Source organism: Schistocerca serialis, chromosome 2, assembly GCF_023864345.2.
Source record: "Schistocerca serialis cubense isolate TAMUIC-IGC-003099 chromosome 2, iqSchSeri2.2, whole genome shotgun sequence".
Taxonomy (NCBI): domain Eukaryota; kingdom Metazoa; phylum Arthropoda; class Insecta; order Orthoptera; family Acrididae; genus Schistocerca; species Schistocerca serialis.
In genome coordinates, this window is record NC_064639.1 from 131,526,593 (window position 1) to 131,551,362 (window position 24,770).

Sequence of the window (24,770 nt, forward strand, 5' to 3'; positions counted from 1 at the left end):
GTTACAGCGGCCTGTGGCAGTTAAATTATTAACTCTAATAAAACTGTATTTTATAGTAGTTTTATGTTTACGTAATTGTAAGTTTGAGCGTGACTGTGGTGTATGCGATCAGGAAGTCTCCAGTCCCTCCAGCTGTCATTGGTACTAGATGAATCCCGATGGTGCCGGTACTTCTTTATTCAGACAGCTCCTCATTTGCCTAAATGAGATGAATAGACCCCGTTCCAGACTTCGCTACCTTAGAAAATATCTGAAGAGGAACCGGGAATCGTACCCGGAACCTTCTCCGCCTACGTCAACGACGATAACCATTCGGCCATGGAGGTTGTCGTTTTCGTGTTGACATATTCGTATTCCGCTGGTCTCATTCTTACACTAACTGGTAATGGAAAGGGACTGAGTTTGGGCGCCATGGCTTCAGGGTAGCGCCTTTGACTAGCAATATATACGTTCCAGGTCCTGGGCTCGATACCAGTCACAGCTTAAATTTTTAATAAAAATCATCAGTTAGAGTTCCGATATAAGGTTTGGGGAACTACCCTAAAAAGCGAAAGAATGAGCAATGACCAACGGCATGAGGACGCAGAAAACAATGGAGGACACTGCATGAGACACGTATAGTGTTTATCCACAGCACCTAAGTTCTGTAACTGAAAATGAGTCGTGAGAATCTCTCCATTGAAAAAAGATTTCAGATTAGTCCCCCAATTGCATCTGCGGGAGGGGATTGCCAAGGAGGAGGTGATCATGGGAAAAAATGTTGAATATCCAATTAAAGTGTTGCAGTCTACGAATCTGAGCACGGAATGCCAGAAGTTTGAACATGATTGTAATGCTAGAAAATCTGAAAAGGGAAATACTAAGGATCAATCTGCACTGAGATGCCAAAAGTCATGGGACACTTACTAAAATCGTGTCCGACCTCCTTTTGCCTGGCGTAGCACAACAGATCGACGAGACATGGATTAAACAAGTCATTGGAAGTCCCCTACAGAAGTACTGAGGCATGCTGCCTTTATATCCGTCCATAATTGCGAAAATGTTGCCGGTGCAGGATTTTGTGCACGAACTGACCTCTCGATTATGTCCTATAAATGTTAGGTGGGATTAATTTCGGGCGATCTCTGTAACCAAAGCATTCGCTCGAACTGCCCAGAAAGCTCTGACATGGCGCACTGTCGTCCATAAAATTTTCATTCTTGTTTGGAAACATGAAGCCTGTGAATGGCTGGACATGTTCTCCAAGTAGACGAACATAACCATTTCAATGATCGGTTCATTTGGACCAGAGGACGAAGTCCATTCCTCGTAAACACAGTCCACACCATCATGAAACTACCAACAGCTTTCACAATGCCTTGTTAACAAGTTGGGTCTACGGCTTCGTGTAGTCTGTGTCACACTCGAACTCTACCATCAGCTCTCACCAACTGAAATCGGGACTCATCTGAGCAGGCCACCGTTTTCCAGTCGTCTAGGGTCCAGCCGATATGGTCACAAGCAAAGAGGGGGTGGGGGGGGGAGGGGAGGGGGGGGGCGCTACAGGCGATGTCGTGCTGTAAGCAAAGGCACTACCGTGGGTCGTCTACTGCCATACCCTATTAACACCATACTTCGCCGCACTGTCCAAAAGGATACGTTCGTCATACGCCCCAGATTGCTTTCTGCGGTTATTTCATGCAGTGATGCTTGTCTGTTAGCACTGACAGCTCCACACAAAACCCACTGCTCTCGGTCGTAAAGTGAAGACCGTCGGCCACAGCGTTGTCCGTTGTGAGAGGTAATGCCTGAAATTTGGTGTTCTCGGCACACTCTTGACACTGTGGAACTCGGGAAGTTGAGTTCCCGAACGATTTTCCAAATGAAATGTCCCATGCGTCTACCATTCCGCGTTCAAAGACCGTTAATTCCCGTCGTGCGGCGACAATCACCCTCTGCCAGGCACTTAAATGTGGTTTGCAGAATTTCCATGTAGATATAGATGTAGAAACCTTTTCACATGACTCACTTGAGTATAAATGAGAGCTCTGAAAATACACCGCCCATTTTGTACCTTGTGTACGCGATACTACTGACATCTGTACATCTGCATATCGCTATTCCATGACTTTGTTACCTCATTGTAGTCCTCCAATCGGATCTCTAGGAAGGACTGGCAAGGAGAAGGCGACCATGAGAAAAAGGCTGAATAGTGAATGAAAGGGTTACATGACACAAAGCTGTACATCGAAAGTTAGACGTCAGAAGAAGGTAAGGAAGCTATAAAGCCCGAAAATGGAAAAGCGAAGACTCAGTCTTGGTATATTGAGCTCATCGAAGTGAAATGCAAAGAAGGATTTCTGGTCCGAAGAATAGAGGGTAATATCAACAGCAGCAGAAAATGATATAATGGGAGTAGGATTCGTCATGAATTACAAGGTAGGACAGAGAGTGAGTTAGTGTGAACAGTTCAGTGATATCCACAGTAAACCAACACCAACAACAAATACACTGATGCCCAAAATTAAAGCAACAAATTGTGTCTGATTCACGATATAATCGTATAAACTGTCAACAGATGTCGCTACGATAGTGTTCTGCACGGAAATGGCATTCCGATCAACGGAGAACCTGCCAACAATTACGTCAGGGCATCTATCAAGCGGGGTAGTGTTTGCATGGCAGTCCCACAACCACAAGCGCTGTGTACGCAATCACAGACGGTGCAGTATAGCACAGGAACGCCTACTTACTCTCTTCTGTGGAGGACATGGGAATAACGGAAGCAGGAATGTCGCAAATTGACGTGGCCACATGGCTTAATGTGAGTTGTTCTGTTGTTTCTCGGATGGGGCGACAGTTTATAGAGACCGAAACTGTATCCCAGACCGTGTGCGACATCAGAAAGAGTGGACCGTTATTTGGCTGAAGTGCACGACCGCACCGTCTTTGTACTGTGCTGCACTTTGACCTCGCAGCATCCCCAGACGTGTTGTATCGAGACAAACGGTGTACAGAAGGCTTCAGTAGAGTGGGCTTTAATGTTGGAGACCTGCCGTCTGTTTACCTCTGGCGTGTCTCCACAGAAGGGAACGTCTAGAGTAGAGCCGTCAACATGCCACTTGGACGGTCGAGGTATGGGCGAATGTCAGGATTTGGTCTGGAGACTGATTCTCGATGGATTCGCATCTGGAGGGCACATGGGACACTATTTCGGGACCCAAACACTGTGGAAAGAGGCCGATATCCAGGAGGATCGCTAATGGTATGGCCAGGGATTATGTTTACTACTCGAACACCTCTTCATGAAATTGTACTGGTGAATCAGCAAGATTTAACTGCTGTCAGGTGCTGTGAGGAGATCTTGGGATCTCATGTGCAGTTGTTGGGAGGTGCTGTGGGCCCATATTTCATATTGACGATGATAATGCTCGACTCAGTACAGCAAGAGTGGTTGATAAATATAGGTAAATGTTCTGTGACTAGGGCCTCCCGACAGGTAGACTGTTCGCTGGGTGCAAGTCTTTCGATTTGATGCCGCTTCAGCGACTTGCGCGTCATGGGGATGAAATGATGATGATTAGGACAACACAACACCCAGTCCCTGAGCGGAGAAAATCTCCAACCCAGCCTGGAACTGAACCCGGGCCCTTAGGATTGACAGTCTGTCGCGCTGACAACTCAGCTGCTGGGGGCGGACAGATTGGTTGATGTTTTCTTGGAAATGGAATATATTGCACGCATGGCGTGGCCTGATCCCTCTTCCGATTTGAATCCCGTAGAGCATATCTGGGACGCATTAGGTAGACGGACTGCATCACGTCAGCATCCACCAGCACTCTCCAAGATTTGTGAGTAGCTCTGCAAGAAGAATGGGGGCTATCGCCCCAACTTGAGATTCATGACATCATTCACAGCATGTCTCGTCGTTGCCAGGCCTATATTGGCAAGAGGTGGTCAGACCCCATACTGAGCACATTAATAGTTGTCAGAATGTGTGTACAAACCTTTTAAGTTGGAAAAAAAAGGAATAAGATTTTTGTCTATTGTTATTTGTGTTGCGGTTGATTACGTTCTGTATTCTTTACATTGTTTCTGTCCGCCTCTGTAGCGCAGTGGTAGCGTTACTGCCTACCACATAAGGGGGCCCGGGTTCGATTCTCGGCTGGGGACTGGGTGTTGTGTGTCCTTCATCATCATTGACACGCAAATCACCGAAGTGGCGTCAACTAATAAGACTTGCAATACGGCGACCGAACCCCGAAGGGGATTGCCCGGGTAATAAATGCCATACGATCATTTCATTTTTACATTGTTTTTACTTTATTGTCATCTTTTTATACTGTTTTGTGGCAAAATAAACGAAACCTTGTAAAATTTCCGTTTGTTGCTTTAATTTTGGACACCAGTATAGTTCAGGTACACATGCCGACGTCATAAGCAGTAGCTACAGCGACAGACAAAGTATATCAGGTTGAAAGCAGTATGGGACTTAACATCTGAGGTCGTCAGTCTCATAGACTTAGAACTACCGGGTGATCAAAAAGTCAGTATAAATTTGAAAACATAATAAACCACGGAATAATGTAGATATAGAGGTAAAATTTGACACACATGCTTGGAATGACATAGGGTTTTATTAGAACCAAAAATAAAACAAAGTATTGCTAGACGCGTGAAAGATCTCTTGCGCGCGTCGTTTGGTGATGATCGTGTGCTCAGCCGCCACTTTCGTCATGCTTGGTTGGCCTCCCAGATCCGCAAGTGTATCGTGATCGACCGACATCTCTAGGGATGCTGAAAGACAACATCCGACGCCAGTGCCTCACCATAACTCCGGACATGCTTTACGGTGCTGTGTCCGTTATAATTATCCGGGCTGTTATGCCGTGGTCGGTTGATGAATTCTGTGTCAATTCCCAACGTTTCGTCTCCGACTGCGGGAGACATCTTCAAGGGGGTCCGTAGCTCGATGGAAGGTCCAACACACCCACTGGCTCGCTAATGACTGTAGTAGCGAGCCAGTGGGTGTGTTGGACCTTCCATCGAGCTACGGACCCCCTTGAAGATGTCTCCCGCAGTCGGAGACGAAACGTTGGGAATTGACACAGAATTCATCAACCGACCACGGCATAACAGCCCGGATAATTATAACGGACATGATATTTCCGGCCGTGAAAGTCTACATTTTACAGTGCTGTTCACAACATTATTCCTCGACTACAGTTATTGTTGAGGAATGACGGTGGACATATTGAGCATTTCCTGAAAAGAACATCATCTTTGCTTTGTCTTACTTTGTTATGCTAATTATTGCTATTCTGATCAGATGAAGCGCCATCTGTCGGACAATTTTTGAACGTTTGTATTTTTTTGGTTCTAATAAAACCCCATGTCATTCCAAGCATGTGTGTCAATTTGTACCTCTCTATCTACATTATTCCGTGATTTATTCAGTTTTCAAATTTATACTGACTTTTTGATCACCCGATACTTAAACCTAACTAACCTAAGAACATCAGACACATCCATGCCCGAGACAGGATTCGAACCTGCGACCGTAGCAGCAGCGCGGTTCTGGACTGAAGCGCCTAGAACCGCTCGACCACAGCGGCTGGTTTTATATCAGGAACCCCACCTCACAGCGTTCCCTTTTCTTTGCAGCGGCCCATCCCCCCCCCCCCCCTCCCCTCTCCCTGCTGGCACATCGAGAAAAACGCCTGGACGATAACAACTACTGAAGTGTGGAGCAAACGGCCCATGAATTCACGAGAAAAGCCTTCTGAGTGCCCTTTGTGTGAAAAAAAAAACGTCGTATAGAGCGTTGCGCCGTTGTGCGCATGAACATTCCAGCAGAGGCACTGACCAGGGTGAACTTGTCACGGGGGTAATCGATTGTGCCCACCAGCTGTGCGGTGTCCTGCGCCCCCGGCGAGGAGGTGGACTCGCCCGGCGGCGGCGGAGGCGGATGTGGGCGGCGGCCGCCCCGTAACGATTTTCTGGAGCGGCCGCGGGGGCGGAGGCGGCGCTGGCGTAGCCGCTGGAAGGCGGAGGCGGCGGCCGCTGCTCCCTCACTGGTCTGCTGGACTCCGAGCGGCGCGCACTGCCCATACCACTGCTACCACTGTCGCTGCTACCCGCTGTGAGCGCACGGCTATGAACAGGTAGGCGACGCTCAGCGCAGAGCCGCGCCACGCAGCGCCACCACCGGAAAACTCGTCATATTTTTAAAGAGCCGCCACTGTGCTCATATAACAAAAACGCTGTAATGATATAAATTACACAATTTCGATCGTCTTGAGCTCCACAGCTGATCTTGTTTATACTGATAAGAAACCATCACAGCTGAAGTGACATACACTTATCTTGTCATGACAGGTTTGGCGTACACAGCATGCCATGTTGCTTGCACTGACTGCTCGGTTTGCTTATTCCAGGCGGTCGACGGAGTTTTTATGTGACAGTCATGCTTTAGAGTTTCCCTTTAATGTTACGTAAGATGATTGACTTCTTGATCATGATACTGGCAAACCTCTGTGATGATTTCTTATCAAGATCGTTCGCAACGTAAGTTGGCGATGTTCTTTTCAACGAAATCGGTCGTGACTTAATAAACGTGTATCAACACAGCTGTGGTGGTTGTTTCACTAACATCAGGAAAAGTAACGTATTTCTCACACTGCTTGAAACTTTTAACTTGAGCTGGGTGAATATTCTAACGCGTGTGTGAGGAAATTAATTAGCAACTGCGTTTTCTCGTTGATTTTCGATCAGCATGTGGAATTAACAAAGTCTTAACACTCGAATGTTCCAGATCACCCACTTTCTATTGGTACTGTCATTATAAAATTTTACGACACTCTGTTCCTTGACGAGGTAACATATTCTCAGACCTCCTGTTCTACAGCAATAAAAGACTTTGTTGCGTAAAGCGTGTAAAGGAAAAATGAAAGAGAGAGAGAGAGAGAGAGAGAGAGAGAGAGAGAGAGAGAGAGAGAGAGAGAGGAAGCAAGAGAGAGAGAGAAAGCAGAAGAAGAAGAGGGAAAGCTTTCTGGTACAGTTAAATTTAAAACTTTGAAGCAAGATGGTAAATCATATTATTAAGATGAAATAATCCAATAATCAATTCCATACTTCATATTGTTTCATAAAATATTGCAAAGCTCTACTTTCATCCTTAGTTTATCATTATATTATTTTATTAGGAATAAAAACGAGAGGTGCACACCGCAATATTGTACTTAACACACACTACGCAACAGGCACTCACAACAATAATTATCTGTAGTTCTGCTAGAGACTTGGAATAGGATACGTGTGTGCGAACGGAGTAGGAAATTAAAGGAGGGGAAATTGCAGTCTTTCCTACTTTTTTGGTCTTCAGCATAGGATTTAAAGCGGACTTGATTTTTCTTTGACAGAAAGCTTTAGCGATAATGATATTACAATGTCATACCAAGGCCATAGGAAGCTTTTTTTTCTTCGAAGCGACTGCTTACTCTCTGTAAACACCGGTCTCATTCTAACCTTAAATTTTTCTATCGAATGACAACAGAAATGTACTCCTACTGAAAGATTGCAGTTCGCTCCTCTCGTATATACTACGACACCTTTCAGATCTAGCTGTGAGACGCGTGAGAAGTTAAATGAAGGCTTTATTATCATTCACAATAACGTAGTCAAACAGCACAGGACATGCTTAATTCATTTTTGTGAACTTTATATGTGTCCAGCGTAGAATACAATACCTGCGAAACAATGCTTTGACAACCATGAACAAGTGCGACAGTGATTGTCAATTGACTGTCGCACCAAGAAGTTGATGTTTGGTTGGCAGTTAGTTGGAAATGAATATGCAGTTCTTCATAGCAACTGAACGATTACCTCAAAAAGTAGTGTGGTACACTGCATCACCCAGTGTCGGAAACTCGATAAAACTTGATCAATAAAAGCTTACTATAATAATACGGTGTAATCTACACTTGCATGTGCATTGTTTTGCAGCTGAAATCATATAGCGAATATAGCAGATATTAAAACCTTACAGCTCGCAACAGGTGATGAAGGTTGCACCTGATGCAGGACACTAGTTCGAATAACCTCGAAGGTAAATAGTATTTTCATATGTTTCAGCTTCTGCAATACGGCAGCATCGGTTTCTATGATCATGAGAACTTTTAGTAATTGTAAATTTTTATTATAAAATCAATTTCCTATGATATGTATTGATGTTTATGGATGAATTCATCATTCGCAAGGAACAAAATATTCCGAAAAAGTATTGAGTAATACAAAATTTTCAATGTATTTTCGCCTGCTAATCTGCGTTATGCCCAAAAATCAAGTTTCCTTGAAAAGCAGACTGTTGCAGCTGTGCCGCAAAGAATCTAACATTCAGTTTCCGCGCTACGTTGAAAATTAGTGAGATCATCGAGAAACGATGGTAAGTACTAAAAAATAATGCCGAATAAAACTATTCCTGGCAGATTAAAACACTGTGGCGGACAGGGACTCCGTCCGAGGGTTCCAGCGTATAGTTTTAATCTACAGGTAAGTTACAAAACAGTGTTGCAGAGGGAAGAGATTCATTCTGGAATACTGAATATGATCACTAACTGATCGTAGATTTCTGCAACGATTTGAGTACCAGCAATCTGAATTTGTATAGCTTCGAAACTCTCTCCGGCAACCATCGAAAATAAGCGACGGTTGCCTGATTCTTGGACTGCTATTTTTGAAATTTAATGGTTCTAATCAATAAGAATCAGTAAAATCGCATGAGACAAAATCCTTGCCACTACTTTCAGAAGTACTACTTGAAACGCACATAAATTAGAGTCTACAGGATGAACCAAATTCGCACAGACATTCGCCGCAGCGCAATGCCTTGCTCACTAACACTATAGAAAGGTCTAACGAAATTTTGTTCTGTTCGTATTTTCGGTAGAAATTCGACTTCAGAGAAAGTGAATTTGGGAACAATGTAATTCCATGTACGACAGATATCTTCATTCAGTACTGTTCATCCGTTTTTCACATTTAGTGTAGTTGGTAGAATTTTGCGTTAGGATCCTTGAGTTGGAGAGTTCGATTCGGGGTTTAGGTTTTTTAATTTCTTAATTTTGATCTATCCAATTATGCTGTAGAATACATTCTGAAACGATACGCATCCTACAACTACAATTTTCTTTAACGTTGAACACAACAATTATTGATCGGACATGTCAGAACAATTTATGAAGCGTAATAAGCAGTTGAAGCCAGTCAAACGTCATAGGACAGAAATAACTACAAAACTTGTCACTGTGGAGATGCTAAACATACATACGAGGCTTATACCAAATAAGATTTTCACTCTGCAGTGGAGTGTGCGCTGATATAAAACTTCGTGGCAGATTAAAACTGTGTGCCGGACCGAGACTCGAACTCGGGACACTTGCCTTACGCAGGCAAGTGCAGGAGTGTGCGCTGATATAAAACTTCGTGGCAGATTAAAACTGTGTGCCGGACCGAGACTCGAACTCGGGACACTTGCCTTACGCAGGCAAGTGCACTACCATCTGAGCTACCCAAACACGACTCACGACGCGTCCTCACAGCTTTACTTCTGCCAGTACACAGTTTTAATCTGCCAGGAAGTTTCTTATACCAATGTTTTTAGCAAAAATTTGAAAAAAAAATATTTATAATATAACTGTTACAACTTTTGAAAATAGTCTTTATGAGCACTTGTACAGTTTTCCTTCCTTTGTCTCAATCCAAAATTAGGGCACTATTGTGTGTTACGATAGCCTCTTCATAATATGAAAACGCTGTCCAGAATTTTTTTCCTTTGTCAATGGGAACAGGAGGAAGTTACACGCAGCCAAGCCAGGTGAATAGGGTGAGTACGGTAACACTCGCACTTTTTCCTTCTGCAAACAAGTCCATTGTTCTGGCAGATGAGGCTGCTGAGGTATCACGGTCAAGCAGAAGAAGGTGCCCGCTCTTCGAGTTTGCTGTTATCTCCATGTGGTAATAGCTTGCAGCATGATAACAAGGGTTAAATGACCCATGTTGGTGAAGAAAGTGGTCACCACCTTCTTTCCAAAACTACTATTTCTCTGAACTTTCGTGGGTGGTTACTCACCTGGAAATCGCGACACTGAAGACTGCCTCTTCTTTTCGGGGTTATAATGGTACACTCATCTTTCGTCAATTGTGAAGATATTTTATGTGCGTTTGGACCGCCCTTTTGCTGATGTTTGCAAGCACAAAGCGACACCTATCCATTCTTGTGTGTTGTTGAGCTTCTGTCAGGGAATGTGGCACCCAACGGGAACGTCTCTTGGTTAAGCCTAAATGATCGTGAATGATAGTCTGTGTCGCAGCTGGTCCAATATTTAAGATTTCTTCAGTGCACAAAACACCAAATGAGGATCATCTTCGATCTTTTACGTCACAGTGACAATGTTTTCTTGGGTCACTGCCGTTGCTGGGTGACCGGGACGAGGTAGATCTTCAAGAGACCTCCAACTCATTAGTCGGCCGCGGTGACCGAGCGTTTCTAGGCGCTTCAGTCTGGAACCACGCGGCTGCTACGATCGCAGGTTCGAATCCTGCCTCGGGCATGGGTGTGTGTGATGTTCTTAGGTTAGTTAGGTTTACGTAGTTCTAAGTCTAGGGGATTGATGACCTCAGATGTTAAGTCCCATAGTGGTTAGAGCCATTTGAACCATTTTGAACTCAACCCCTTCAAAATTCATGAAACCAGTTTCCAACAGTGATGCTAGAAGTTGCAGGCTCATCAAAAGCACGTACCAGAGAAGAGTGGCATTCTTCTGTATTTAATTTCTTTTTGTAATCATTGCACGAAAACCGCGGCCTGGCAGATTTATGTCGCACTGTGTTAGACTCAGTACTGTCTGCGTCTGCACACCCTGTTCGGAACATGATTTGAAAGCCAATGATGGAGGAACCGCTACGCGCACCCTCCAAGCCCGAGGAACAACGCTCTTTCGAAATGAAATATTCCCATGCTCGCAAAACGCGTTGCTAGTCCTGTTGGTGACATAATATCCTAAGGAAATGTGATAGACACGAAAAGGATAAGCATGACAGTTGGTAGTAATCGACTGAACTAATGGCAACAAGAGATAGTGGAAACTGGTTTCAAATAGTAGTGCGAGACAATACACTTAGACATTTTAATTTGCGTGTTGCAGGAGAAGTACCTAGGATAAAACAAGGAGGGATGGGCTAAGGAGGAGAGGCCGGGAATCGGCAATTTTTTTTTCCGTTGTGGGAAGTGGTGTAACTTAAGAAAAAGGAACATTGCTGACAATGGGCCGGAAATCACGTAGGACGTAGTGCGTGGAATACAACTGATAAATATTTGGAGGCAAAATATCTCTTTGAGAGCGGAGTAATAAGAAGAGCGATGTGGTAGCATTAAATAATTGCACGTGTTTTGTATAAAATCCGCTGTAATTGATGGACAATGGTTAAGAAAAAAATAGATCTAGACCTGGAATCGAACTCTAGTATTCTAACGCAAAACGCCACCCAATATACGTACGGGTCAACGGAGTACTGAATGAGGCTATATGTGTATGAAATTACAGTCTTGGCGAATTGTTTTTCTTCCACATTAATTTTCTACCGAAGTATAAACGGGACGAAATTCTGTCACAGGTTGTGTTCTGTTACTATGCAAGGAATCGCATTGTGGCAGCCAAATGCGTGAATTTTTGTTCATCCTGTGTTTCAGTTTTCATTTACGATGATTATTAAAATACAGTGAGCTTTAATTAAATATTACGGAACTTTAGTCATTAGCACACAATAGTTGAGAATTGTACATGTAAGGGCGTTAGGTTATGAAATCCTTTTGCTCTATGAATTTATATAATTAGGAAACGTACATGGCTGTTTTAGACTACTTGTGTCGTGCTGTACGACAAGCAGGTGCAAACTGTATCCTCAGACGATGAGCGAGTCCTCTCGTGGAGGCGGTATATCACTGTACCCGGTCCGGGTCTCGCTTCTTTCGCTTGTTTTACGTCTCAAGGCATCCCCTTGAGGCGCAGGTGCCAACTTGTTGCTTCGCCTGCATCGTCTGTGAAGCCGTCAAGAACCTGGGGGCTGAGTAAGAAGGCACGGCGCTTAGCACACGGGACCTGCAGACGGGAGCAAGAGCGTTGGAACATCCTCACAGCTTTTTCACGATTTTTCTAAACCAGTACAGGGAATTCTAGTGCATTTCTTTTAATAGGCCCACGCCTAATCTGTTCACCAGACTCACCCAACTGAGCTGCCGTGCCGCCTCTAATTACACTATCTAATAAAAATTTTCTGGACACGTATTGGTTGACATTACGATGAAGTGACACAAGTCGCGGGAGACCTCCTAATATCGTGTCGGCCACTCTTTTACAAGGCGTGGTGCAGGAACTCGACGTGGCATGGACTCAACAAGTCGTTGGAAGTCCCCTGCGGAAGTATCGATCCATGTTGCCTCTGTAGACGTCCGTAATTGCGAGAGTGTTGCCGACGTAGGATTTTGAGCACGAATTGACCTTTCGATTACGTCCCATAAATATTCGATGGGACTCGTGTTGGGCTATCTGAGTGGCCAAATCATTCGCTCGAATAGTCTAGGATGTGCTTCAAACCAGGCGCATTGTCGTCCATAAAAATTCCATCGTTGTCTGGGAACATGAAGCCCATGAATGGCTGCATATGGTCTCCAAGTAGCCAAAATAACCATTACCAGTCAATGATCGGTTTAGATGGACCAGAGGACCAAGTCCATTGCATGTAAACACAGCCCACATCATTGTAGAGCCACTACCAACTTGCACTGCGTCTTGTTGACAACTTGGTTCCATTGCTTCGTAGGCGCTGCGCCACACTGAAACCCTACCATCAGCTCTTACCAGCTGAAATCGGGACTTTTCCCAATCGTCTAGAGTCCAACTGATACGGCCACGAACCCAGCTAGGGCGCTGCAGGCGATGTCGTGCCATTAGCACTGCTGCCATAGCGACTCAGCGCCAAATTCCGCTGCACGGATACGTTCGTCGTACGTCCCCATTGATTTCCGCGGTTATTTCACGCCGTGTTGCGTGTCTGTTAGCACTGACAACTTTATGATGACGCCGCTTCTCTCGGTCGTTAAGCGAAGGCCATCGGCAATTGCTTTGTCCGTGGTGAGAGGTAACGCCTGAAATATGGTGCTCTCAGCAAACTCTTGACACTGTGGATCTGTGAATACTGAATTCCCTAACGAGCTCCGAAACGTAATGTCAGATGCATCTAGCTCCAACTACTATTCCACGTTCAACGTCTGTTAATTCCCGTGGTACGGCCATAATCAAGCCGGAAACCTTTTCGCATGAACCACCTGAGCACGGATGACTGCTCCACCAATGCACTGCCCTTTTTCTACCTTGTGTACGCGATACTACTCCCATCTGCATTTGTGGGGAAAAAAATGAAATGAGCTTTTGGCGTCATTGGCCGGGAGGCCCCTAGGGGCAGGTCCGGCCGCCTTGGTGCAGGTCTCTTTCCATTCGACGCCACATTGGGCGACCTGCGCGCCGGATGGGGACGGAATGATGATTAAGACAACACAACACCCACTCCCTGAGCGGAGAAAATCTCCGACCCAGCCGCGAATCGAAATCGGGCCCGTAGGCTGGCAATCCGTCACGCTGACCACTCAGCTAACGGGGCGGAGTGAATATGTGCATATCGTTATCCCATGAATTTTGTCACCCCAATATAATACGAGTGTGGGTTGTGTCAGTCCTTCGCTTTTATAAAGACTTTTTCTTTACTGAGGGTACTTTCAATGAAGTTTCTAAATGTTTTCGGAATGGCAGCTCATTACTGCTCAGGAACCGAAACTAGAGAAGGTAGTGATGTTGGACGTGAAGTCGACATTCTGACTCACCTCAAAGATGTTGGATTGGGTTCAGAACGGGTGCTGGGCAGGCCAATCCACTTCATCTCCCAACTGTTCCTTTACTGTACGCAATAGATAATCTACATCTACATCTACATGGTTACTCTGCAATTCACACTTAAGTACCTGACAGAGGGTTCATCAAACCATTTTCATACTACTTTTCTACCATTCCACTCTCGAATGGCGCGTGGGAAAAAGGGACAGCTAACTCTTTCCGTTAGAGCTTGATTTCTCTTATTTTATTATGATGATCATTTCTCCTTACGTAGGTGGGTCTCAACAAAATATTTTCGCATTCGGAAGAGAAAGCTGGTAATTGAAATTTCATAAATAGATCTCACCGCAAGGAAGACCGCCTTTGTTTCAGTGACAGCCACCCCAACTCGCGTATCATATCAGTGACACTTTCACCCCTATTGCGCGATAACACGCACTTTTTCGATGTCCTCCGTCAATCCTACCTGGTGAGGATCCCATACCGCGCAGCACTATTCCAGCAGTGGACGGACAAGTGTAATATAGGCTGTCTCTTTGGTGGGTTCGTCGCATTTTCTTAGTGTTCTGCCAACAAAGCGCAGTCTTTGTTTCGCCTTCCCCACAGTATTATCTATGTGGTCTTTCCAATTTAAGTTGCTCGTAATTTTAATTTCTAAGTGTTTAGTCGAATTGACAGCCCTTAGATTTGTGCAATTTATCGTATACCCAAAATTTCTCGGATTTCTTTTAGTACCCACGTGGATGACCTCGCACTTTTCTTTGTTTAGTGCCAATTACCACTTTTCGCACCATCCAGAAATTCTCTCTAGGTCATTTTGTAATTGGAATTGATCGTCTGCTGATTTTACTAGACGATAAATTACAGCACCATCTCCAAACAATATAAGAGAGCTGCTCAGATTATCACCTAGATCATTTATGTAAATCAGGAACAGCAGGACTATGACACTACCTTGCGGAACGCCGGATATCACTTCTGTTCTACTCGATGATTTACCGTCTATCACTACGAACTGTGACCTCTCTGAGAGGAAATCACGAATCCAGTCACACAACTGAGACAATACTCCATATGCACGCAATTTGATTAATAGTCGCTTGTGAGGAACGATATCAGAAGCCTTCTGGAAATCTAGGAATATGGAATCGATCTGAGATCCCTTGTCGACAGCACTAATTACTCCATGGGAATAAAGAGCTAGCTGCGTTGCACAGGAACGATATTTTCTGAATCCGTGTTGGTTATGCATACAATAAGTCATTTTCTTCAAGGTGATTCATAATGTTCGAGTACAGTATATGCTCAAAAATCCTACTGCAAATTGAGGTCAGTGATATGGGTATGTAATTCAATGGGTTACTCCTATTTCCTTTCTTGAGTATTGGTATGACCTGTGTTACTTTCCAGTCTTTAGGAACAGACCTTTCGTCAAACGAGCGGTTGTATATGATTGCTAAGAAAGGCGCTATTGTGTCTGCATACTCTGAAAGGAACCTGATTGGTATACCATCTGGACCGGAAGACTTGCCTTTCTTAAGTGATTTGAGTTGTTTCGCATCACCTAAGATATCCACTATTATGTCGCTCATGCTAATAGGTGTTCTGATTTCGAATTCTGGAGTATTTACTCCGTCGTCTTTCGCGAAGGAATTACGGAAAACTGTATTTAGTAACTCCGTTTTAGTGGCACCATCATCGCTAACATTTCCATCACTATCGCGCAGTAACGGTATTGAATGCTTTTTGCCACTGGTGTACTTCACATGCTGTATAATGTATTCGTATCCTTCCACATTCAGCGTTTCCTTAAGCGCAATATGGGGATCACACCGTAGCCACGAAAATCTGCCCTATGTCGTAACACCAACTCCTCGGTACTACACTGATGGCGCTACACGTGATGGCAGGTGACGTTTTCCAGTCATTCGCCAAACTAAAACATTTCATCTGATTGCCAGAGGGTATAGCGTGATTCATTACTCCAAATCAAACGTTTCCAGTCATCCAGTGTGTAGTGTGTGGCATCTCTCTTCACACCATCTCAAGCGTCGCTTAGCGCTGACTACACAAATGTGTGGCTTTTCGCGATCCGGGGGCTTCTCGACCACTGCACTCCATTCTTCTTAACTCTCTAAGCTCAGCCACTATTTTAGCTGCACTCCGACACTCCCTGTCCATCAGTAGATGAGATCCGCTTGCCCTTTGGTTCACGTTTCCAGTTCACAATCACACCACCAACAGCCGACTCGGGCAGCTTTAGAAGGGTTCAAATGTCCCTGATGGACCTGTAGCTGATGTGACATAGAATGACCAGTCCACGTTCGAAGTCACTGGTCTCTGCTGACCAACAGGTTCTTCTATCACTAAAAATGGAGATGCCGTGTGGCTACGGCCTCCCGTCGGGTAGGCCGTTTGCCTGGTGCAAGTCTTTGGACTCCGGCGACTTGCCTGTTGATGGGGATGAAATGATGATGATAAGGACAACGCAACACCCAGTCGCTGAGCGGAGAAAATCTCCGACCCAGCCGGGAATCGAACCCAGGCCGGTAGGTGTGATATTCCGTCGCAGTGAGTACTCGGCTACCCGGGGGCGGACACCGCTATTACTGCTTTCTGCTTACACCACAATATGGTTCAAATGGCTCTGAGCGCTATCGGACTTAACTTCTCAGGTGATCAGTCCCCTAGAACTTAGAACTACTTAAACCTAACTAACCTAAGGACATCACACACATCCATGCCCGAGGCAGGATTCGAACCTGCGACCGTAGCGGTCGCGCGGTTCCAGACCGTAGCGCCTAGAACCGTTCGGCCACTCCGGCCGGCAGCACAATATGCTCCATCATTTTTTCATACTCGCGGATCCCCCTCTCATGATGTCTTGTGTTCAGTGCCGCATTACATAACGGTGTCCCGATACTTTTGAATAGATACTGTACCTCAGTGATCTCTTATTTTTCTTTGTTGCGGTGGTTAGGCTGCAACCGGAGCGTTGGAATATGCACTGCAGACTTGTGGCAGCGTCTAGGTAGCATCTTGTACTCGGTGCACGAGGGGTGCCTCGTAGTGACCAGAACTAGGCATCCTGCGTTGACTGTGCGTCGGAAGGCGCTCAGCAGCCAAGCGTCATCTCTCGCCCTCGGCATGTGGTTTCTCCTTTTTCGTCTGGACGACAAGTGTCTTCTTTCCCGACTCGATCGCATATGTTTTGTAGGAAGATAGAGGGTCGTCCACAAAGCAAGTTCCGTTTTTATTTATATCCGCGGCAGCGCTACGATCGCAGTTCCGAGCATGCGCGGCAGTTACTGTGACTTATCAAGACATGTGCGCCATTTTCAGATCGCTACTGCCGACGTGTGCTTTGTAGTGCTTCTTTATAGTGTCAACCGTAATTGAAAATGCCACCGCGTGTGGAATCAGATCTGTCATTCGTTTTCTAAATGCAAAGAAAGTTAAAACAAAGGAAATTCATCGGCAAATCTGCGTGGCTTACGGACAAAATGCTATGAGTGATTCAATGGTTAGAAGATGGGTCAGACTGTTCAATGAAGGACGTGATCTAGTGAACGATGAAGAACGAAGCGGACGCCCGTCTGTGGTTACTGATGAACTGGTTCACACAATTCAAGAAAAGATTAAGCACAGTGCGCAGCTCGTGGTCGTGCGGTAGCGTTCTCGCTTCCCGTCTGATGACTGGGTGTTGTGTGCTGCCCTTCGGTTAGTTAGGTTTAAGTAGTTCTAAGTTCTAGGGGACTGATGACCATAGATGTTAAGTCCCATAGTGCTCAGAGCCATTTGAACCATTTGATTAAGCACAACCGTAAGTTTACAACGAAGAAAGCGATTGTTTTCTTTCTCGGGTAGTTACAGGGGATGAAACTTGGGTATCGGCATTCAGTGGATGGGGGCACACTTCATCCCCAACGAAGGTTGAGCCTGAGCAAATCCTGAAGCCTCGAAAAGTCATGTGCACCGTTTCTTGGGACAGAAAAGGCAATTTGCTGATTGATTTCTTACTACGAAGTCAAACAAACAATGCCCCATGGTTACGGGGAAACCATTAAGAAATTGCGCGGCACGGCGCTATATTCGATTACGGCTGGCATTGTAAAGAAGCACTACAAAGAACACCTCGGCAGCAGCGATCTGAAAATGGCGTACACGTCTTCTCCTTGATTTAGAGTAACTGCCGCTCGGAACTGCGATCGTAGCGCCGCCGCGGATAGAAATAGAAACAGAACTTACTTTGTGGACGACCTTCGTATTTTTACTTTCCACCCAACTGGTAAGCTTATATCGTTCTTCCAGGTAATCAGTACTATTGTTCTTCATCCTAGTGAAATGTTCTGTGCCGCCTACAATCCGTACGGCTGTACGACCACACGGAGACCTTCTTGTGGCATAATTCCTTCACTGGGACGAGGAGGAGATTAATATTTAACGTCCCGTTGACAATGAGGTCATTAGAGACGACCGAGCGAGGTGGCGCAGTGGTTAGCACACTGGTCTCGCATTCTGGAGGACAACGGTTCAAAACCCGCGTCCGGCCGTCCTGGTTTAGGTTTTCAGTGATGTCCTTAAATCGCTTCAGGCAAATGCCGGGATGGTTCCTTTCAAAGGGCACGTCTGTCTTCCTTTCCCATCCTTACCTAATGAGATGGGACCGATAACCTCTCTGTTTGGTCCCCTTTCCCCAAATCAACCAACCAATTATCAGAGACGGAGCGCAAGCTTGGATTAGTGGAGAATGGAGAGGAAATCGGCCGTCGCCTTTATAGGAACCTTTCTGGGCTCATCTGCACGCGAAAGCGATAATATAATTTTTTGGCGCTGTCAAAGACGTGATACGAAGCGCTATCGATAAACAATAAGTAGTTGCGATGAAAAAACAGCAAATGTTTTAACATTGTACTTCAGATCTGACTCCTCTCGCGCTGATTCTTTACAGACGCGTTTTGTCATTGCTCCGCAGCTCCAGACATTTTGTTACATACTGAACATAGGCAGACTGAAAGAGGCGTATCGTCGTGCTCATTAATATACTGCCAAGCAACAATTATTATTTATATGTAAGTGTCTGTTCATAATTTATGTGCATATGTGAGTTCTTGAATATATATTTCATTAATCTCTACGTCTTTTTTTTTCATTTTAGTAGTTGTAACAATGAAGTAAGCGGTGTGACATGGCAGAGGTTCGTGCGCAATCTGATGGAAAATTATAAAGTTCTAGAATAACAGAACCATAAGTCAATCTTAACGGCAATTTTACCGCAAGAAGTCCCATATTTTGTTTTGGGAACTTGCAAGGCACACGGTAACGCAAAAAAGTTAGCAAACGCACGACCTCAGCTACCAATGCCATTGTTCGCACGCCAGACAGTGCTTGAGGAATTAATGCTGTTTACTGTGAAATATTATTAATTATCTGATCTGTATTCTCATCCTCACAACTAACACATAAATTTGTATTAGTTCTTACCAGATTTCTCTTTTTCAGAAACCCCTTTCTTGGTGTCGTCATTCTGCATTTTATATCCTCTCTACTGCGGCCAGTATCAGTTCCTTTACTGCACAAGTAGTAAAACTCGTCGACTACTTTTAGCACCTTATTTCCTTTGGCTTGTCTGATAGCTCCATCATTGTGTGACTTAATTGGACTAAATTCCATTATCTCTGTTTTACTTTCGTTGATGTTCATCTTATAACCCGTTTCCAAGACACTGTTCACTCCGTTCAACTGCTCTTCCAAATCCTTTTGACATCTCTGATAGAACTGGAATGTCATCAGCACGCCTCAGACATTCTATTTCTTCTCGAAGAACTCTAATTACTTTCCCAGATTTTGTTTTCCTTCACAGTTTGCTCAGCCGTTAGACTGAACAGCATTCGTGATAGGCTACAAGCATATCTCGCTTCTTTTCAACAACTCCTTCTTTTTCATCTCTTAAAATGGCATAGTGGTTTCTGTAAAAGTTGTAAATAACTTTTCGCTCTTCGTATTTTATCCCTGAGACCTTCAATATTTCAAAGACCCCATTCCAGTTCACAACGTCAAAATACTTCTCTAAATTTGCAAATGTTGTAGACGTAAGTTTGCTTTCCTTCACCCTATCCGATGACGGAACAAAAAGCAACTACAATCGCCTAGTAGTGGAAAGGCTTCAGCTCCAGATGAGATACCTGTAAGAATCTACAAAGATTATGTGAAAGATCGTGCTCCTCTTCTAGCAGCAGTTTTTCAAAAAAATTAATGAATTACTGTGCTGGTAAACCCCTTACGTTATTTGATTTTCAAACAGCTGAGCAAAACTGAACGTACTCAGACATTTCTCTCTCTACTTATTCTGATCGTCACTAAACTGACACACAATATTTTTAGCGCAACGCAATCTGACTTTCAATAATCCCTTCAAAAGAATGGACCTGACTAACAATAACCTATACCTTACATGAATCACTTACCTCACAAAAATCTTCGCTACTCGAACTACTGCAATACAGCGAGCGCCAATACTGCCAGCTAAATAAAAGATTCTAACTACAGAAGGCACTAACTACTGATAGGCATACTTAGCAAATGAAAGATTTTGATAGAGAACGAACAGTGTGTTTACCTTAATAGTGTTCAAAAGTCATAATATATATATATCCGTTCATGACATCCAGTCTTACAAATTTACTCTCTGCTGGATATACGTCCAGATCATCCGCTCTCAAAACTCTGCCATCTCTCTTCCCACATCCACCACAGCTGGCGGCTCACCTCCAACTGCGCAACGCTACGCGCTGTTCACATCCAACTGCCCAACACTACAATAGCGAATATTCCAACAATGCCAACCAGTCTCAGACTGCACACAGCACAGCAAGTGATTTTCATACAGAGCGCTACGTGACGTTACCAACATAAACACCTAAACTGCCAACCTAGTGATTGGAAAAAAGCGCACGTCATTCCCTTCTCCATAAAGGGTCGTAGGACAGATGCACGTAATTATAGTCCTGTACCACTGACGTCAGTCTGCTGTAGAATTACGGAAAATGTTTTGTACTCAAGAATTATAAAGTTTTTGGAAAAGGAAAAATCTCCTGCATAAAATTCAATAAGGATACTGCAAACAAAAATCATGTGAAATTCAGCTCGCCCTGTTCCTCCATGAGATCGATAGCTCTGTGGACAACGGCTCTCGGTTTGATGTATTTCTTGACATCAGGAAGGCATTTGACATCGCCGCACTGCCATCTAGTGGAAAAAAAACACGAGCTCCCCGAGTATCGGATCAGATTTGTGACTGAATTCAGAACTTTCTTGCAGATAGAACTCACCACATCGCTCTTCATCATCATCATCTTGGACAGTTTCCAGCCACTGGCTGGGTCTGTCGGGAACACAAGCCTCTCCATCGTGTTCTGTCTTTCCACCATTCCCCCTCTTCCACCTTCGTCCAGTTCTCTCCTCTTCTCATCACACATTCCTTCACTCCCTTCACCCATCTATCTCTTGGTCTTCCTCTGGGCCTCTTCCCCTCCAGTTGCAGATCAAACATCCTCTTTGGAATTCTTCCCTCATCCATTCTCTTCATGTGTCCATACCACTGCAGTCTTGATTTTTCTATCCTGTCCTGTACTGGTTCCTCCTTTAGTCTTTCCCTCACATACACATTTCGCAATCTGTCTCGTCTTGTTACACTCAACCTGCTCCTCTGGAACTTCATTTCACTAGCCTGTATTCTACTTTTGTCGCTTTTGTGCATTACCCATGTCTCACTTCCGTATGCCAATATGGGGACAAAGTAGGTTCGGTATATAATTCCCTTGGATTTCTGTGGCACCTCCTTGCTCCAAATAAGCCCCCTAATGCATTTGTAGAACTGCCCTGCTTTTCTGCACCTTTCATTTATTTCCATCGCGTTTCCCCCCTTACTTTCAATCATGCTTCCCAGGTACTTGAAGTTCTCTACCACTTGTAGTTTTTCCCCTCCACAAGTTATATCCACATTTGGCCTATTCTTCTTCCTTGTTGTGACAATTATTTCACTTTTCTTTGCAGAGAAATGCATTCCATATTGTGCTGCCGTTGCCTCCCATACATCTAACTGCTCATGCACCTCCTTCTCGCAATTTCCCCATAACATCAGGTCATCGGCAAAAAGCACTGCTTTCATTTTATGATCTCCAATTGCATCTGATACTTGCTGTAGGATTTCATCCATAACAATAATAAACAATAAAGGCGAAAGTGCACTTCCCTGTCGCAGCCCATTTTCCAGCTTGAACCATGCAGTACGTTCCCTCCCCACTTTCACACAACTCTCACTTCCCTCATACATTTTTCAGACTTTTCGTGTTATCTCTTCATCTATCCCTTTTGCGTTCAGCACATCCCAGAGCTTGTCCCTATAGATACTGTCATACGCCTTCTCAATATCTAAAAAGGCCATGATTAAGTCCTTCCCGTACTCATAGTGCCTTTCCTGCAGTTGCCTTACCGCAAATATGAGGTCCGTTGTTGATCTTCCCGGTCTGAAACCATACTGCTCCTCTTGCAGTCTACTTTCAATACTGCTTCTTATTCTCTTCTCCAGGATCTTTTCATAGATTTTTCCACAGTGGCATAGCAGGGTGATTCCTCTGTAGTTCTCACATCTCCTTTTATCCCCTTTCTTGAAGATCGGGACTATAATTCCTTTCTTCCAATCCTCAGGAATTCTGTTCTCCTTCCACACCACCCTCAGCACTCTGTATAGCCACTGGGTTCCTACTTCTCCTGCTGCTCGTATCATATCCACTGTTACTTCGTCCCAACCTGGTGCCTTGCCCCCTTTCATCCTCTTTATGGCTTCTTCCACTTCATTCCAAGTTAGATCATCAGTTTCCCCACTATTATAATCGTCTGCTGCCTTAGGCTCTCCATCGCTGTTAGTTACCCGCTTGGCGACATTCAACAGATCTTCAAAGTACTCCTTCCAAATCTTTTTGAGCTCATGCATTTCCTCCACAACTCTTCCATTATTATCCATGATGCTCAGGCACTCGCTTCTGTCATTCCTCTTATTTCTTACCATGGTGTAAAGTACTTTTTTGTTCCCTTTACTGTTCTCTTCTAACATTCTTGTCCATTTTTCCATCCACTTAACGGAACAAAATCGACATATGCAAAGGCAATCTTTATAGTACCCCAAGGAAGTTGGATAGAGCTGTAACTGTTTACAGTGTATACAAATGATCCAGCAGAAAGCGTAGGAAGCTCTTTAAGACTGATCACAGATGATGCGGTTATTTATTTGTTTATAAGAAAGCAGCAACGCCAGAAGTCAACATCGGTTTGCAAAATGACCTGCAAAGGATTGATGAATGGTGCAGACTATAGCAGTTGACCCTGAACGTAAATAAATGTGACACTATTGCGCAAACATAGGAAAATAAGTCAACTAACGTGAAACTACGCTACTGAAGATAAATTGCTGGAAAGAGTGTATACTGTAAAATACGTAGCAGTAACTGTGCAGAGATACCTCATGTGGAGTGACCACATGAAACAAATCGTAGGAAATGAAACGCCAGACTGAGATTCATAATGAAAAGCTTAAGGAAATGTAACTCATCAACGAAAGAACTGACTTACAAGGCTCTTGTTCGACCGAATTTTGAGCATTGTTCATCAATCTGGTATCCTTACGAGGTAGCACCGACAGAACAGATCGAAAAAATCCGACGAAGAGGATGCGTTTCGTCACGGGATCGTTTAGTGGGCGTGAAAGCGCTACAGAGATTCTAACAAACTCAGGTGGCAGACGCTACCAGAGGCGTCGTGCTTCACAGAGAGGTTTACTACTGAAATTTCGAGAGGGTACTTTCCGGAAAGAGACGGACAATGTATTACTTTCTCCCAGATACATCTCGCGGAATGACCACGACGAAATTCGACAAATGCGAGCTAAACACAGACACTTACCCACGCGCCATTCGAGAATAGAAAAGGGAAAGGGGGAGGGGAGAGCAGTTACACTACTAGCCATTAAAATTGCTACTCCAAGAAGAAATGCAGATGATAAAAGGGTATTCATTGGACGAATATATTGTATTAGAACTGACGTGTGATTACATTTTCACGCAATTTGGGTGCATAGATCCTGAGAAATCAGTATCCAGAACAACCACCTCTGGCCGTAATAACGGCCTTGATACTCCTGGGCATTGAGTCAAACAGAGCTTGGATGGCGTGTACAGGTACAGCTGCCTATGCAGCTTCCACACGATACCACAGTTCATCAAGAGTAGTGAATGGCGTATTGTGACGAGCCAGTTGCTAGGCCACCATTGACCAGACGTTTTCAGTTGGTGAGAGATCTGGAGAAAGTGCTGGCCAGTGCAGCAGTCGAACATTTTCTGTATCCAGTAAGGCCCGTACAGGACCTGCAACATGCGTTCGTGCGTTATCCTGCTGAAATGTAGGGTTTCGCAGGGATCGAACGAAGGGTAGAGCCACGGGTCGTAACACATCTTAAATGTAACGTCCACTGTCCAAAGTGCCGTCAATGCGAACAAGAGGTGACCGATACGTGTAACCAATTGCACCGCATACCATCACGCCCGGTGATACGCCACTACGGCGATGACGAATACACGCTTCCAATGTGCGTTCACCGCGATGTCGCCAAACACGGATGCGACCATCATGATGTTGTAAACAGAACCTGGATTCGTCCGAAAAAATGACGTTTTGCCATTCGTGCACCCAGGTTCGTCGTTGAGTACACCATCGCTGGCGCTCCTGTCTGTGATGCTGCGTCAAGGGTAACCGCAGCCATGCTGCTGCAAACGTCGTCGAACTGTTGGT

General features: G+C 44.6%; 1 protein-coding gene across 2 annotated transcripts in view; it reads left to right on the forward strand.

Annotated features, from left to right (window-relative positions):
• Window positions 1-6,004: 6,004 nt before the first annotated feature.
• Window positions 6,005-24,770, forward strand: part of LOC126455462 (uncharacterized) — a 252,901-nt gene continuing 234,135 nt past the window's right edge. The window contains exon 1 of one of the 2 annotated variants that reach the window (XM_050091213.1): window positions 6,005-6,143. In XM_050091213.1, the coding sequence (XP_049947170.1) occupies window positions 6,136-6,143 (8 nt within the window). In that variant the 5' untranslated portion in view covers window positions 6,005-6,135. The remainder of the gene's footprint in view (window positions 6,144-24,770) is intronic. The other variant, XM_050091211.1, reaches the window with a different exon arrangement.